Below are 17,941 nucleotides of genomic sequence, written 5' to 3'. Positions count from 1 at the left end.
CACACAGCTGCCATCAGACCACAAAGGGCCTCTTAAACATTGCAGAAATGTAAAGATAGGAAGTCACTGGAGGGTTTTGAGCAGAGATATAACATAATATGACTTACATTTAATCCTGGCTGGTATGTCTGGAATCAACTATAAGGGGCAATAACAGAAGCAGGGAGAACTGTTGTGAATCTGTAATGACAATCTAGGCAAAAAAAGCTTTGGATCAGACTGACAGCAACAGATACGTTGAGAAGTCGTTGGATTCTGGATATATTTCAAAGGTCAGAGTCACGGGATTTGATGATGGACTGAATCAAGGTCAAATAAAAAACTCACAGGTATTTTGCCTTAAGCAATTGGAAGAATGGAGATTTCATTTGCTAAGATGAGGAAGAATCTGGAAAGAGTACTAGGGGTAGATATGGGAGGTGGGAAGGGGAGAATCAAAATGTGACTTCAGACATGTTATGTTTGAGATTTCTATTAGGACTGTGAAGTAGACAATTGGGTAATAGGAACCTGGAGTTAAAGGAGAAGTTATGGCCGGAGATATACACTTGGGAATCTTCAACATACAGATAGTATATAAAGCAATGTTGACTGAATGAGATCACCTAAAAACCAAGTTATGATAGAGATCTGATGATTGACTTGTAGCGCTCTCCAATGTTAGGAGGTCAAGAAGATGAGAATGAAAAAGGAGTGGCCAGTGAAGCAAGAGAGATGAGTGTTGTGTCCTGACAGCCAAGAAAGTGTTTCAAAGAGTGTCAGATGCTGCTGATAAGCCGAGTGAAACAGGCATGAGAACTGACCCTTGGGAGGCCACTGGTGATTTTGACAGAGCTTTTTCAGTAGAGCGGGGTGATGAAACCTGACTGGAATGGATTCAAGACAGACTGGAAGGAGAGGAAGTGGAAATAGTGTGTACAGGGGGATGTATAGCCAAAGAATATTACTTGTTTGATTTTTTAAGAGGTAAGGGACATTACAGAACATTTATATGCCACTGGGGATGACTCAGAGAGAAAAGGTTTTGATGTTAGAGAAAGAGGACAATTAAAGGTACGTGAATTTGAAAAATGCAAAAGGATATGGATCTAGTGCAAAAAAGAGAAGAGCAAAGTAGTATCAGGACTAGTGTTACTAATACAAGATCACACTTACTAGGCACTCAGCTCCTGGATGCCAGGAACTAAGCAATTTTATATTGTTTAATTTACTTAATTCTTGTAACAACCCTCAGAGGATCATTCTGTTTTCCTTTCCACCTCATAGATTAGGAAATTGAGGAATGGAGAGGTTAAATAGCAGGTAAAGGAGCCAGAACTCCACCCAGGCAGGCAAACTCAAGGGACTACACTTGTAAATACTATATTGCCTCAGTCGAAGCAGGGACAATGACAACATGAAACAGAACACGAGAGCAGCAATCAGCCATCTTCCTGAGAGAAAGACCATCAAGTGTTTTTAAGAAACCGTAGCTGCTTTTATACTTCTAGAGTCCCCGTGTGTCCTGAGCAGGGATAAATGACGTTCAACTCTCTTACAGGCCTGATTTATATGGCTGCTGAAAATTGGTCCTCATAGGATGACAGAGCAGTACTCTTACCAGCCCCAGTAAAGCAGGACAAACATCTCCCTGGTTCTAGACACTGAAACTTGAATTATGCAACCCAGGAGTGCGTCAGCTTTTCTGGCAGCCACTTGTAGTCCCACCTTCAGACCAGTCTTTTGCCCACATATGCTGTTTTAAACATATTTAGAACAATGGCAGCATTGTTGAAACATATACACACTCCTAAAGGGACAACTCATTTAGTATATACATTTGGATGTGTTAAAAATTCAGTCACTTTCATAGAATCAACAGACACTGTCTACATTTGATATGAAGGTATAAGCATTCTGTTTAAAGCAGCGGTTCTGAAGTTTTAGTTATTTATATATTGTATACATGACGTTGATGTATCGCCTGTATCAGTATTGATTTAATATGTCTGATGCACATTTCCCCATAGTTTAGTAGGCAGACACCTTATATTTTATTCAAATGTACAAATACTTACATATGTGTTTACAAATAACGTTTACCTGTGTATCACCTGGAATCATTTTCAGTACCACTAGTGATACATTTCACATACCACATTCTGATAAACACTATTATGTGTCTGCATATGTGTGTGGACATAACAGAAAAATAGACTGCCTCTGGATGTGGGACTGAGGGCTGGGAAGACTTGGTTTTCATCAAAAGCACATCCATGCTACATGATTTGCCACCATGTTTATGTACTGTTTTACTAAACATGAAACACTAAGTTAAAACAAACAAAAATTCTGTAATACTAAGTCACTTTGTACACTGCCTGGCAAAATAGTAGGCTCAGTGTAACTACTTAAGAATACTTCTGTGTTTCATACCTTTCCTTAACGTTTTTATAATTTGTCACATACTCCTGTTGCTCAAAACTGACATTCATAGATATGAATTGATTCACAAAATTTGAGGAAAAAAAGAGTCACCCACTACAAAATGAAAACTTTCAATGTTTTATTTTTGACTGCAGCTGTTTACAGAAATATAGTTGCGAGTATACAAATGTTCCAATAGAAGCAAAATATCTTTTTAATATTTAACAAGTTATCACAGATAGCTAAAAACATAGATGCAAATGAAAATCCCCCAGAGAACAAACTGAAAATATCTGGTGTCAGTGTTCTGGAATCCCAACTATGAAAGCCATATACACAAAAATGTAACCCTTATATCATTGCAGGACAATGGAAGATGGCAGTTCAGTGGTTGATCAGTGTGCTCAAGCAAACAAAATAGAATTAAAAAAATTAAATGGCAGAATGGTAGCTAAACTACTTGAGAACAGGCTAATGAAATAACTGTATTATGTTTATTAATAGAATAAGTAAAAGAAGTGAATGAAACTCAGTAAAAATTGTCAAAAAAAAGTAACAGATACTTGGAGCTTATCAATTAGAAATAAGGGAACAAGGTGAGCAGATACATTCATTAGATCAAAAGAAATTAGCTCAATGTCATTGGAATCAGTTTGTAGCTTTGAAAGTCACAAACACTTCAGTGCAGGATAGTTCTTTATTGGACACAGTCTGATTCCAAAGCTACTCCCAAACATCTGATATGGGGTCTGTGTGTGTGTGCTGTCCTGAGGTTCACTAGCTAAAAAAAAAAAAAAAAAAAAAAAAAAAAATATATATATATATATATATATATATACACACACATATATATATATATATATATATATATATATATATATACACACATATATATATATATATACACATACACACACACATATATATAATAAATCCCTACAAACTATTTCAAACCAGGCAAATTACCTCTGGGAAAAAAGAGCAGAATGATATGGTTAAACACAGGGCTTTTAAAGGAAATACTACAAGTTGGAGTCAAACAGAATTGCGGTATGGTAGAATGCTTTCGATACAGGAATATACTATGCAATAAAGTAGGGAAGATGGGAAAGGAACAAGAAAAGAGGAATGTAGGTTGAGCATCTCCCAACAGTTTGTCTATGCATTTCCAGCACCAAAGTTTGTAGAGTAAGCCACTTACATTTCCACTGCAGGTATTAAGTAGACAGCAGTGGTGATTTTTATAAAGTGAGTATACAATGACTTTTTTTGAAACGAACGTTTTTCTTTCACGAGTTTATTAGTTGGTGATTTGTAAACAGTGGGAAAATTAGAAAAATTATAGAGGTACTGAATATACAGGGAGATTAAAATGAATGAATAAATCTACTTGTGGTTAATTTATTTTCCATGATGCATACAATTGGGAAGGGAGAAATGTCCAAATTATACAATGCATGGTCCTATTTAATATCTTGTCTGAAGCCTAAGTTCCAAGGATACTATATTTTTACTGCATCAGTTCTCATACAAAGCAAGCTATTTTTAAAGATTTATCTATTAAAAAAAGAAATTAAATAAGGTGCTTTGTTGACCTGGCCAGCCATGATGTTTAAATATCTCGGGTAAAACTGTAATTACAAGGAATGACAAATAATTTTGTTCTGAGAGTTGGTCAAGCCAGGCCAAAATTGTGGTCTGCTGGTAAAGTAAGAGGCAATGAAAAGAAAGCTTGTATTATCACTGCCACAGTGTACCCATTTTATGGATAAACAGGAGGTTTTAGCACCTGTCAATTATGTTAGCTACTTTAAATGTCATAATAATTAAAATAAATATAGAACATTGCACCTATATATTTAAATCAGTCATTTAATGTAAACTTTTTAATAAGTGGTAGAAAATGCCAAACTAAGTTAACTGAATTATCAATAACTAGAGTAACTATTTATGTACATAAAATATACTGTATTTCTACAGGCAGTACTGAGAATAAATTATCATTGCCAATAAATGATTATAGATAACCAGGTTAAGTTGAATTTACATCAAAAACAATGTATAACTGTGTCTGTGTGAGTGAAAAAAAACCAAAAAAAAAACCCCCAAAAATAGCCCTTTCTGGATCTTACTGTATACAACTTACACCAGTGGTTCTCAAACCTTAGCAAGCATCAGAATCACCTGGAAGGCTTGTTAAAACACAGATTGCTGAGTCCCACTCCAGAGTTTCTGATTCACTGTGTTTGGATAGGGCCCAAGATTTTGCATTTTTAACTAGTTCCCAGGAAATACTGATGTTGGCTGGTGGGCTGAGAAGCATACTTTGAGAACTATTGGTTTATACATACTATATATGTAGAAAAGTATATACAATAATGTTATTAATATGACACAAAATATATAGGAAGAGGGCTGGTTTTAATGAACTCTCAAACATACAGATTAGCAAGATGAACACCTTAATGTTTCTAAAATGATTTTCTGAAGTGTAGGCATTTCCCCTTATAGTCAATTACATTTCAAAGTCTTAATTCCTACTATACAGTCATTTTAGAAAATATTCACATAACACATACACCAAGTTGGCTAGCCAAAATAAAAGGGATATAAATATTCTAAGTAGTTAAGATAGGAATCATCATTATACAGCATTCTTGACTTCTTTGGAATGATTAAAGTGCATAATACCATTAGGGTGTTAAGAATATTGCATAAAGGTTTGCAGTCTTCAGTGCCATAACAGTCATGGAAATACTCACATGGGGAAGGCAGCTCTATCCCTAAGCTACTACTAGTCTGACCTGTTGCTGACAACCCTTTCTTCAGGCACTACCACTATAGTAAGGGCTGGAACCATAGGCAAAATTAACAAAAACCAGAGGGATCCCCTCAATCCAACTGTATCTGGCTGCAAGGAATTATTTTAGTTCTGGATAGACTCAGATATAACTTCTTCATTTCCACTGATATTAATTTTCATAGACAGATTACTAAGAGGTTCTGATGGGCAAGAAGTACAGTATAATGAATTACTGGGCTCTGTACAGTTAGATGGCAAACTGACATTACCAGGCTTTACCTAAACTATGTGTTAGTGATTTATTTTCATCCATTTTATAATTACGATCAGAGAAGGTGCTTCAAACTCTTCCTTTCTGAAATTTAACTATATATATTTATTTATTTATTTTAAACTATAGATATTTAAGAGTCTCACATATAGTAAAATTTTCATCAGTATTCAGATAAAACCTATCAGCTGGTCAAGATAAAGATAAATTTAGCTAATTTACATAAAGCCTAAATAGTATAATTTTGTGATCTTTCACTTACCCTCCTTCAAAGAAACAATTCTACTATGTATCTTTTCTGCTCCTCTTATGCCAAAGGGAGTCAGAAAGTTACAAAGTTATTGTCTATGGTTAATCAAGAAATGTAGAAAAGAATGACTAAATAGAAAAAAGTGAAAGTTGGAACTATGAAAGTCATTTGTTTATCTGTTTTTTGGCAATAGTGAAAAATGAAATTACAAGAAAGGGGCACTATCATGGTAAAAAGGCACTTTTCTATAAGCATTTAAACCTAGATATAAAATATTAATTTTAAAAAATTTCCTGAAAGTGGAATAAAAATAGAATTTTATTAATAAATGAGGCTAAAATGACATTAAAATAAATGGGGATTAAAGAAATAATGAGAACACTGGGACAATTCACAAGTGATATTCTAGGTATTATTCCGATATTTACTACATAATGAACATTATCTTCACAATTTAGCTCTAATGACACAAATAAGCAATGGAGAAAACCTCTTCTTAAATACATGTTATGAGATTCTATTAACCCGCCTAGTAGGATACATATTTTGAGTTATTTTTCTAATGAAGCTGCTGAACTATACATACTGTCTCTCTCTTTCCTTAAGTCCCTCAGTATAACCAAAGGCATACAGATGTAACGTGGCTGTCTAGGGATGAAGTCTGTGGTCATGAAGCAGAGTAGAGCTAATAGGTTCATATAATTTTTCAATTAATTAGAAACAAATCAACTAGAAAACAGATATTAGAACAGAAATTCTCAACAGAAAGATAAAAAATTCTCAAATTACTCCCAGTGGATATTTATAAACCATGTTGAATTTGAGACTCTATTAAAGCATTTAACTCCAGTCTACAATTGTTGATATATTTAAACAGATTTCATTTTTCTGAAACATCTACAATGGCTTAAATGGTCAAAAGGAATTATAATCTTAGTTTTACCGGGACTCAGATAAAACTTCTTTCTCATTTCCTTTGACACAATTTTTGTAGGCAGATTAACAGGTTCTGATGAGCAAGAAATGTACTATAATGAAATTCCCAACTATAGCATATACAGTATTATAAAAAAAGAAAGGAAGGAAGGTCCCTCATTGATACTGCTTCTATAATAAAACAAAGCCCTTTAAACATCTGTTCTAGGGAAACTGATGAAAACAGATTTGCATTGGTTAAATAACATAATACTCTAATTACAAAGGTAACATGATAAAACTCAGAAGCAAAATATGACTTCTAATTATCTTCTCCTACATTGCTGTGGATATATAATGGAATGACAATAAGGAACACACACACACACACACACACACACACACACACACACACACACACACACTCTCTCTCTCTCTCTCTCTTACACAGACACAAAGATAAGCTCCAAGCATTAATGTAAGTTGCTAGAAGAAAGAACTATTGAGTATAACAATATAAAGAAATAAAATACGGTTCATAGTTTGGTTAGGTCCTTCTGCCATAAGTAAAAGTTAATAAATTGTTGTTTCCAAGGCCTTTGCTGGCTCATGGAGTCTCTCCTAGATGCAGCTATAACTTGTAACAGTAATCTGGAAACTGCATTATTAGCACAAGTATCAACCACTGACCGTTGAGCTAACTTTTTAATAAGACGACAAACATTTTTTGTAACCAAATTGTATATTCATAATGCGGTACTTAATATTGACCTTTAGGGGTAAGGAACATTTAACAATGTTAAAAAGAAATCCATCATTACTGAATAAGAATATGGTAGCTTAGCACAGCCCTTATATAAATAACCACAAAATTTATGAAAATAAACATTGGGTTTTCTGCCTCCATCCAATCAAACCACTACAGTTCAGGTGTATGTTCTGTTCTCAACTTAGATATTATAAAACAGAAAATTGGTCCCTGGTGACTTGGCATTGGCAATCAGCATTTTACAATGATAAACCTCTTGCTAAACAACAGAACAGAAGTCAGCACACAAGCCAGACTTTTTGCCACCACTTCATCTATAGAGCAGTGTTAACATTCTAACTGGAACTCGATGAACAGATAGACTTTCTGAGTCTCCTGGGTAATCTCTTAGAAAAAAATTCAGAAAACTCAGAAATAAACTTACAGCATTTTATTTCTACTCCTATTTTTATACCTGTAAGTAAGCTTTCTGACATTAGCCAACCTTTTGCAGTTAGAGTTTCACATTTTAAAACTGAAGCACTGGATTGTGTGACTAGTCCTTCTCATAACCTGAACTATATTGGGTAATTTTTCCTTATGGGGTGGGGAGAGAAGAGATATATTGAAGAAAATGTTTTTGGTTTAGAGAATTTATAAAGTAGCTCTGGATATTACAAGATGGGGAAAATGTTATTAAAATTACAAACATGTTTTTTTTAGTGTCTTTATAAATAAAAGGCATAGAATACAGAAAGCCAATTAATAATAACAATAACAACAATAATAAAATATTAAATATATAGTGAGCAAAGACTGAATGGCTCATTCATGTGAAACACCATTTGACGCAACTGCCTATATGGGTTTCCTTACTCTAACATTTTGCTGAGTGAAAGATCCAGCGAACACACAGTAAGCTGCCTTTAGCCCACTAATCACATCAAGGAACTGCCTGATGGAATGGCCACAGATGAACAGGTCATTTGTTTCAAAAGATACTTAAATACTCAATAAAGACATAACAAACCCTCCCCCCCTCACTGTTATCAGACGCCACGTTGTGGTAGAACATCAGACAAACTCACAAATTTACCACAAAAATGTGTGGCAAAAAAGAATAGTTTATATATATGTATATATATAAATTTCTGTATTTATGCCAATGTACTCACTCAGTACAAATAGCAAAATAGTATACCATTTCCTAAATACAAAATATAGCTTTCCAAAAAAATGAAACACACATTAGATATAAACCATCCAAAACTTGAACGATTGAAAACTGTATTCAAAATTAAATGACCCAGAGTAGGTCTCTTTCTGAAAAGTTCCCTTCATATCGGCAAGAAGCCTGTACTACTGAAAACATAATTCAATGCCTCTCAATCAGAGAGAGAAAGAAAGAAAGGGTTGGGGGTGGAGGGAAGAATATATGAGAACAAAGAGAAAAAACAAATTAAAGAAGAGCACATTCAAAGAACCAAGGAAGACCACCACAAAAGGGGGGAAAAATCTGGCTGTATAAACAAAACCAACACCACAATTCCACAAAGTTCAACAAAATGTATAGGATAGAAAAAATTAAAATTAAAAAACAAAAACAAAAACAGAAAAGTAGCCTTCAACAAACAATTAACAGGATCTTTTTTTGTACACTTAAAAAATAAAGGAAACAGACAAGAATGCCAAAACATCTTATCTATATATAGAAGCCACATACAATTTGGCCTTAAACTGTATTAACAGCTTTCTACATGCCAAAAGGAAAATAAGATACAAGCATGTGTCCAGACAACAGGTTGTAGTGAGAAGCAGGCATCCCATGGGTGGTGAGAACACCCAAAACTGTATAACTAATGCTACAACTGCAAGTTCTGGAGTGTGTTATTTTTGTTCTCTACAGATGTAACACAAATTAATTCTTCATTTTAAGTCAATGATATGACCCTGTAAAGCCTAAGGCTTGTGGGAACCATCAGATAAGTGACCACTTCAGACTGTAAAGCACTGAGGTGACAAGTGAATTACACCCACTGCAGCTCAGGGAGAAGTGATGTTTCCAGATATTTTAGTTTGTCTTTTTTTTTAATTAAAATTTATACTATTTCCTATTAGAGGGAAAAATTTGAAGACTTCAGAACAGCACCGTTCATGGAAAAAAAATGCAGTTTCTTGTTTCTCAGGAATCAGCTCCCCTCATTTCTGAAAAGGTGGCCCCCTCCCCAGCCTGTGCTGCAGGAGTTGCTGGGTTACCCCAGGTCAAAGTGGCCTTTTCATTTAAGTTACCACAGGGTCACAAAGTTAGTAGTATATTACTAATTGTCTAAAATAAAATAAAGAAGAGGAGAATAATAATAAAGATGAATATAAAAAGGGAACACCAGTCGAAGACTGGGATAAGAAAAAAACACTCAAATTACTCAGTTTTAACTACTGTAGGAGGATATCAGAACATAATTTACCATACATTCTCCCTTTCATTTTTTATAGAGCAAGATGATTATTCTTCTATGCAGTTATGGTTAAATCCATTAACAGAAACAGGGAATTAACAACTCTCTGAAAAACAAAATCAATAGCATTCCAGCTGTTCCCAGTTTGTATGTTGTCTGTGATAAAGAGGTCTTGAATCTGTGTAGAGCTCTTAATACAGCTTACTTGTCAAAATGTTATCTCTTCAGTTTCTCCATAAAAACTGAAAAAAAATTCCTTCACTTTGGCCAATAGCTGTGTTTTTTATATTGAAAAATCACAGCATTAGTTATTATTTAAACTTTCCTTTTTCAGAAACCACTACTTGACTAAAACAATGCAGGAAAGAAAATATGAATGAAGAACAAAAGTAAACATGACAATATGAATTATTTTCTAATAGCAATAACAACTGAGTGGTCCAGCTTATCAATTTAAACTGTACTTTTAAAGATATAATAGTGCCTAGGTAAATAGCAAGAATTAATTCTGTCAGCTGGAAACTCAAATAGATTCTCAGTCATCACTGTTATTAGGAATATAAAATATAAAGATGTTAATGATGGTGGTTAATCACTGCAATAGACAGCATAGGTGTGCTCTTTTGCAGTCAGAGTAAAATTATTTACTCAGTCACAGTTTTTCATATTTTGTTTTGTTTTTAAAGTAACAGTTCAATAATCCTCATGGAATCACAGATTTCAGGATCTCTTGAAATCAGGATTTTCTTCATGGAATTTCTAAAAAAAAGAAGAAGTTTAATATACTCACTTGGAAGGGAAAGCATTTATAAAGCTCCTCTCACCCTGAAGGATCCCAAAGTATAATACAGTACTATAAACGATACTTTATCATATTTATACTGCCAGACTTTTCAGACTCAATATTTATTTCTTGAGGAAGGGAGAAATGAGACATAATAATATCCAATATATAGTACATTCATCATCAGATGTTTTGTCTTCCAAGGCAAAGAAGCTTAGAGCCAGAAGGGACGCCCAGAACTAACAATACAACCAAAAGCTATCATTCAGAGTAATTTACTCAGAGTAAAAAAGCACCATATTGTGAGAAAGCCATATTTTAAAAGATCAGAGTCTAAACACTGTTATTACTTAACTCAAATCTGTTAAGAATAGTAAAATTTATTGATATTTTCAGTAAGAAAGAAGCCAAAATGCAATACTTACATACCCAGTTAAAAGGAGCCAGTCAAGTTGTTCCCTTGGTTTTGCAATGAAACAAGCAAATCAATCTTTTCAATGTTCTGGTTGGTGTTTATAGAGGATGCCAGTGGAGAATTCTCTGGCATTTGCTGAGAAAGAAGTGTTGTCACAGGTGGCTGGCCCTCATTTTGTGGTTGGCCTGGCTGACTTATGGCCATCAACTGATCTGGCAATGTAGCTGGTCCAGAAGTTAAAAGCTGACTACAGTCTGCAGAGACATTTAAAATAGAGAAGACATCTGATTAGTTACTTTCTGTTAAGATTCACAAGAAGATATTTATTAGTTGCTGGGGGAAATTCACTACTGTGCTCACTCAGTATAGAGCTAAAAGTGAGGCACCTCACAGTCTCCAAAAAAGGTTTTCATTGAACAGTACTGGAATTCATCCCAGGTTTCCTCTAAGTGGTATAAAAATACAACATTGCTTAGTTTTCATCATAAGTCTTATAATTTCCATGGTATTATGAACATTAGATGGACTTCTATCTCCTTGGAAATGACTTACTTTAATTGGCTGAAATATTTTTTGTCATTCTTACTTCCTTTTCCTTTCAAGTTTATAGCTTAAAATGGCAAACACACACACACACACACACACAACCACTACATTTAATCCTCCCAATATCCTTATCAAGTATATAATATTATCACCATTTTAGATGTGGAAATTGAGGCTCATGCAGGTCAAGTAACTTGCCTAAGGTCTCAGTCCATATAAGTGGTATAGCTAGGACTTGAATTCAGTTCTAACTACAATCTGTGCTCTTAAAACCATTGTGCTTGCTTCCTTCTAGTAATAATAATCTGATCATTTCAACCAATAACATTTAAGAAATGAGAAGTTAGAAAGAGTTCCTTACTATTTTGAATGCCAAATAAGAACATTCCTGAAGTCTGTTGAGAAGAGCCAGGAGAATTCTGTAGTTGGTTCATGGTGCCTCCTGTAGTGTTGTGAAATAAAGTAGCCTGTGGTTGAGGTGAAGATGTGGCTCCTTGGATTCCAGGCATGTTGTTCTGAGGGGAATAAAGAGGAGACTGTTGCATGTCTTGTTGGTTTATACTGGTCTGCAATGCAGACATGGATGCTGGAGACAGGAAGAGTGTTACTTGCTGCTCTTGAGAACTGGGTGACCCTTGCACCAACTGAATTTGAGGAGAGCTATGGAACAAGGTCTGTGAAGATTCAGACTGAGCAGGACCTGGGTTCTGAAGTGAGGAAACTGTGGGTTGATTCTGAAATTGCATGGGCTGCTGCTCTTGATTCATTGTGGCCATATTATTTTGTTGATGAAAAACTGACTGGTTTTGCTGCTCCTGATTAGCCATTGGATTCTGACTTGGGTTGAATATCATGTTTGGTGGTGGCTGCTTCTGAGGTGCCATTGTGGCCATGGTATTCTGGTTACTGAACAAAATGCTCTGTTGTTGTTGTTGCTGCTGTTGCTGCTGCTGCTGTTGCTGCTGCTGCTGCTCCTGGGATGGAGAGTTGCTCTGGATGGTAACCATCGAGTGTTGTGACTGGAAGATGGTTCCTTGTTGGTTTTGAGGCATTGGATTAGGAGGAAGGGGGCCCAGGGGAACCTGAGGCTGAAACAGACCTTGCTGGGCGGGTTGTGCCTGTTCTTGGGAAAGCATGGGGGTCTGGATGTGTGATATTGGAGCCTGCTGTTGGAAAGCAGCTTGCTGCTCAGTGTTTGATGTTGACTGAAGTGGAGAAATTGAATTCTGAGCTGCAAAAAATGTCATCTGTTCTTCTTGTGCTACTGTGTTAGTTTGAAGATTATTCATCGGACTCTGGGAAAGAAATATGTTGGCTGACTGCTGGTCTTGAGGAACAGAAGAGCCCTGTAACACAGCCATGGTATTCTGAGAGTGAAACATTGGAGGCTGCATTTGTTCAGAAGAGGTTGTAGAAGTCTGACTGTGGACAATAGGACTTGGACTATGAAAAATGGAGCCTTGTGGTTCCTGGGAAAGGTTCTGAGCGTCAGCAATAGGATTTTGAGGATGAAAAAGTTGAGCCTGCGAATGAGAAGACTGCTGCAAAAAATTCCCTGACTGGAGGGACATCATCTCATTACCTTGCTGGAATAAACCATTACCTTGCTGCTGGGTACCACTATTCTGAACACTCATCATGCTCTTCGTAGATGAAAAAAGGTTAACTTGAGATTGACTGTCCCCACTATGTTGCATTTGGACCATTGTCTGAAAGACACTGTTCTGAATCTGTTTTGCTTGTGCTCCAGTTTCTTCTCCATCTCCTGAACCTGATGTCTGAAACATGGTTGTGCCTGGGGTTGCAACCTGCTGTGTGGTGGTTGTAGCAGTTTCATTTCCAGAAACTGCAGGAGAAGAAGAAAACAATTCACACTGCATTTGCATGTCCTCATTGGTAGATAATGCACTCATCATATGAGAAGTCGGCTGGTAAACTGGAGATTGCTGAAGGTTTCCGTTTGCTGAAGCAGTTGAAGGAAATAACTCTGACTGAATCTGGGCAGCTGCCTGGCAGATACTCTGTTGCATTTCTATCACCATTGCAGCTGACGATTCCATCACTTGCTGTTGCTGTTGCTGCTGCTGTTGATTAGACAATGTGTTTTCAGTCTGTGGGTGAACACTTTCAGCTCTTCCAGCTATTAAATTATCTGGTCTGGTATGAACTGCTGGCTCTGTTGAGGAAAACATTCCAGGGCTTACGCTATTTTGAATTTGACTGACTTGCTGAAAAATGTCTGCACTAAGCTGTTCTTGAACATTCTCATTACCATCTGGAGCAGAAAATAAAACTGAAGATAACTGTTGCTGTGCCTCTAAAACTTGTTGGACCAAGTCAACATTTCCATTGCTGCCACTAGCGGTACTGCCTGTAAAACTTCCTGCCTGCAACTGCTGAATCGTACTCTGCAGCTGACTCACACTATTTGGTGATGGGAAAATACTTGATGAAATCTGCTGCTGTAAAGTCTGTGCTTGTTCTTGCAGTGGTGACTGCTGCTGCTGCTGTGACGCCTCAGTCAGGTGCGACAGATTCACCACCGTACCATCTGACTGTAACACCTCTCTAGACTGAGTTTCTCTTGTCTGAAACTGTGTAGCCTGCTGCAGTAGTGCATCACTGTTGGGAAGCTGACTAGATGCAGAAACTGCTGGAAAGGTTCCAGGCTGTGAAATGTCCTGTGTTTGGATAGTTGTCAGGCTCTCTGGGTTGTAAGCCTTGGGCTGAATCTGTTGCTGCTTTTCATTTTCAGAAGGCAAGTGGGAAGATGATGATGATGAAAAAGACCCATTTCCTGCTATGTTAGAGATATTTTCTAATGTTTGTTGAGTTGATCCAACTGTCTTTGTAGTCTAAAAAATAAAAATCGCCAAATAACATGTATATATAAATATTAAATGAGCTCATATGATACTTTAAAAATTATTATAAAAATATATGCATATGCAGGACCAGTTTTCCACTCTATATGATTAATTTGGAGAACAGGTCTAAGACTACGATTCTCAGTCATAACATGATGCCTTATTGTCATTAGGATTTTAAAATGAGTACCATAAGCAAATATAGTCAAACAAGGAAGGAGAAGAAAAATCAGCTGTTGATATGTTGAGGACAGTAAGAACACATTAACTCTATGGCTTATGAATTAATAGTAAATTTTAAAATATCTCCATTTTGTGGATCATTGGTAACATTATGGTGGAGGGGGAAACAAGTGAAAAAAGGAAATGAGTTACAGGAAAGGACTGGAGGAGAAAAGGAAATTGTATGTCTCTAATTCTGAAAATGCTAAACCAGTACATTCATTAATTCCCCACATCCCACAGGTCAAGTTAACATTTAGGACCCTTGTTGAAAATGTATACTGGAAGTTGCTTTGTAGCCATTTTATTTGAGTATAAATAATTCACTCTGAAAAGCAAAATATATCAAGTGCATCTGAAGAGAAACAAATGTGAAAGAAACAGGAAAAGTAAAAAGCATAAACACAGGGAAAAGAAATTAAATCATTCAAAATAAAGCAGTTTTTATATTTGAGGTTAAGATGTGGGACACTAGTCACTGTAGCTCACCTTAAAAATAGGGGAAGATCTTTTCTCTGCTGTTACTTCCATTGGAGTAACATCTTCACTCTTAATCATACTGCTTGATATGAGTGGAGTGATCAGAGCGTTAGGAAGAATATTTACCTTATCTAAGTTACATCCAGTCGTTTTCATTGCTGCACACATACCAAAAAAAAGAAAGAAAAATTAAAAATCACTAAAATCATCAGTTATTTCATTCTAATATGTGTTAACACATTAGTCATGATTTAAATGTCTATTTTTTGATGCTATGATGGCAGCAGGAGATACACTATTGGTGTATCAAAATGCGTATTCCCTTTTTTTAAGGAGCAGTGTCTTGAGGACTCCTAGTAAGAGTCTAAGACCACAAGGTAAATATCAACAAGCTTGAGCATTTCAGCTATCAAGTGATAATCCCAGGACCCTTCCAAGGTGCCTTGAATTACACTGCTTAACACAACCATGATATATTAACATGACAGGATACAGCGTAGAAATCTCCAAGAGGTTAAAGTTACTTAATTACAACTCTTGCATTCTCCTCTTAGTATCTGGCTGGCTGGCTGTATATAAAGTCAAAATTTTAAGGGCTACAGGACTGTCTGACAGATTTCTCTCCTCAACAAAACTCAAACTTCTCATTAGAAGATGCCATTAATTAGCCAAACAGATTTTGCTTTTCTAAATTAAATGTCTTAGAAAACTTGAATTTGCCAAGTTGACAAATGAACACATTTCTCTTTTAGATAGAAGTTAAATTTTTTTTCTTTTCAGAAATTAAAGGACTCTTTTAGGTCTACCAATTAAATTTCCAAAGCAAAAGCAGCAAGTGTTTTTCTACTTCCATCTACTCTTATTTCTGGGGATAGTTAGAGATTAACAATCGAACAGAGGCTATATGTAAGGCAGATAAGTAGGTCTGACCACTTCATTGTATCTACTTTTTCTCCTTGATTCTCTTTCTTTTTCGTCTACTTAAGTCTGCCATTGGCACTTAGTGGAGCCTACTGAAAATCACTAATGACAGTCTTCTTCTGAATTGGAACACATAGCCAAATTTTGATCTAAAAGTTTACCACTACTTTCAGACCCTGTGTAAAGAAACATAGGTTTCCCAGAAGCCATAGCTGTTAAAGTTCTCTCTTTTTTTTTTAACTGAACTATTATAAACATATAATACTATATTAGCTTCAGGCATACAACATAGTGATTTGATATTTTTATACACAGGCTTCTTAATTTGATACTGAGAAAAAATCTTGGCTACAAAGAGAATTTTAAAATGGAATGTGGTATATAAGCAGGATAGTTATCTTTGCAAATATTTTTACTTAAAAATATTTAAAACTTTATCCAGTCTTACTTTAACTTGTCTCACAGTCAACTGGCTAGAAATAATTCCTATGGAAATTGATCTTACGAAGGAAGAGGAAAGTGCCCATTTAACTTTGATATCCTATATTTTATTACTCTGAGAAATTGATCATTTACTCATGAGTCCTTTGGACCTATTTTCACCTAGATTCTACCAATACCATTCAACTCACAATCCAATTCTGACTGAGACAAAGCTTCAGATCATGCATAAGACAGGCATTTAAGTATTCTAGGCCCACCCCTAGAAATTCAGGGCAATTTTAAAGACCATTAGTGTTGTCTTAAGTTGATCCTATAATATCAACTGCTATTCTTGCTTTTAAACTCTGTTAGAATATGAGCTCCGTGAAGGCAAGATTTTTTTATTGTTGCCTGGTGCATAGCTGGTAATCAATAAATATTTGTTGAATGACTAAAGAAATGAATTAATCAATCTAACTTTATCACAGTCAATTAAGTTTGTTGTAAACTGTTTGGTTAATTGTATAGTATCTACAAACAAGTTTATATTACATTTCAGTTAAAAACTGCATATAAATATCCATTAACAAATGCATCACCTACACAGTTACTGCTTAATAGATCTATATACAATTTTGCCCCCAATTTATTCAGAGAATAACTCTTATTATCATAATTTTTTCCCCTTCTGGAAAGTGAGAATAGGTAGAATAAATTGAGCAAGTCTTTTACTCCTCCCAAGGAGACCAATGACAAATAGTTATGTCTATTGGTATAGACAAACAAGAAAAGGACTTCTTGTCTAATGCCTATGCAAAGATAACAGATCTTCCCATGGCCGTATGCACAAAGTCTTTGTATGGCCAATGGTTATTTAGTTTTCTGAGCCCTATTCTGGTCTGCTTTCTGTGCTAGCTTTGTATGGGCTCCAGCTGAAATCCTGCTGATGCTGCCTATAGGAGTAGAAGGTGCTTCCTTTGGCTGTCTGGTGTCATTAGGTGTGAGTGAGGGATGCTGAACCTGCAGGAGTGAAAACATTTCTCCTGGCATGTTCTCTGGTCTCCTGGTACTAATGGGATTCCTATTCTATCACTTTTGGTGTTGCTGGGGGAGGGAAGAAACTACGTGGGCTGTCTTTTGTCACTGGGTATAAGGTCAAAAACTGTGGGGTCTGGGCTGGGTGGCTCTCTGTTACTGGGTGGAGGTTTGGGAGACCCTGGGCTGTTTTACCTTCTGCCCCTGGATTGCCTTCTATCACTGGGTGGAGGTTTGGAAGACATTTGGTCTGTATCTTCCTCTACTCGTGGGTGGAAGGCCTGGAGTTGCCAGGTCTAGGTCTTGCTCTGATGTTGGGGGAAGGATAGAAAGACACAGAGCCTGCTGGTATCACCAGTGCAGGTGGAAGGGGTCTGTATGCTGCTGCCTGGTGTGCGG

The 17,941-nt window shown here is 36.1% G+C and overlaps 1 protein-coding gene across 12 annotated transcripts in view; it reads right to left on the bottom strand.

Annotated features, from left to right (window-relative positions):
- Positions 1–3,385: 3,385 nt before the first annotated feature.
- Positions 3,386–17,941, bottom strand: part of NFAT5 (nuclear factor of activated T cells 5) — a 113,496-nt gene continuing 98,940 nt past the window's right edge. For 11 of the 12 annotated variants that reach the window (XM_032486634.1, XM_032486636.1, XM_032486637.1 and 8 more), the window contains 4 exons: positions 15,173–15,321; positions 11,956–14,449; positions 11,063–11,302; positions 3,386–10,608 (listed from right to left, as the gene is read on the bottom strand). In XM_032486634.1, coding sequence (XP_032342525.1) covers positions 11,067–11,302; positions 11,956–14,449; positions 15,173–15,321 — 2,879 coding nt within the window. In that variant the 3' untranslated portion in view covers positions 3,386–10,608; positions 11,063–11,066. Of the gene's footprint in view, positions 10,609–11,058; positions 11,303–11,955; positions 14,450–15,172; positions 15,322–17,941 lie in introns of all 12 variants that reach the window. The other variant, XM_032486635.1, reaches the window with a different exon arrangement.

This window comes from Camelus ferus, chromosome 9, assembly GCF_009834535.1.
Source record: "Camelus ferus isolate YT-003-E chromosome 9, BCGSAC_Cfer_1.0, whole genome shotgun sequence".
In the NCBI taxonomy this organism is placed as follows: domain Eukaryota; kingdom Metazoa; phylum Chordata; class Mammalia; order Artiodactyla; family Camelidae; genus Camelus; species Camelus ferus.
The sequence above is the reverse complement of the archived record's forward strand: the minus strand, read 5'-3'. Positions and strand labels throughout refer to the sequence as shown.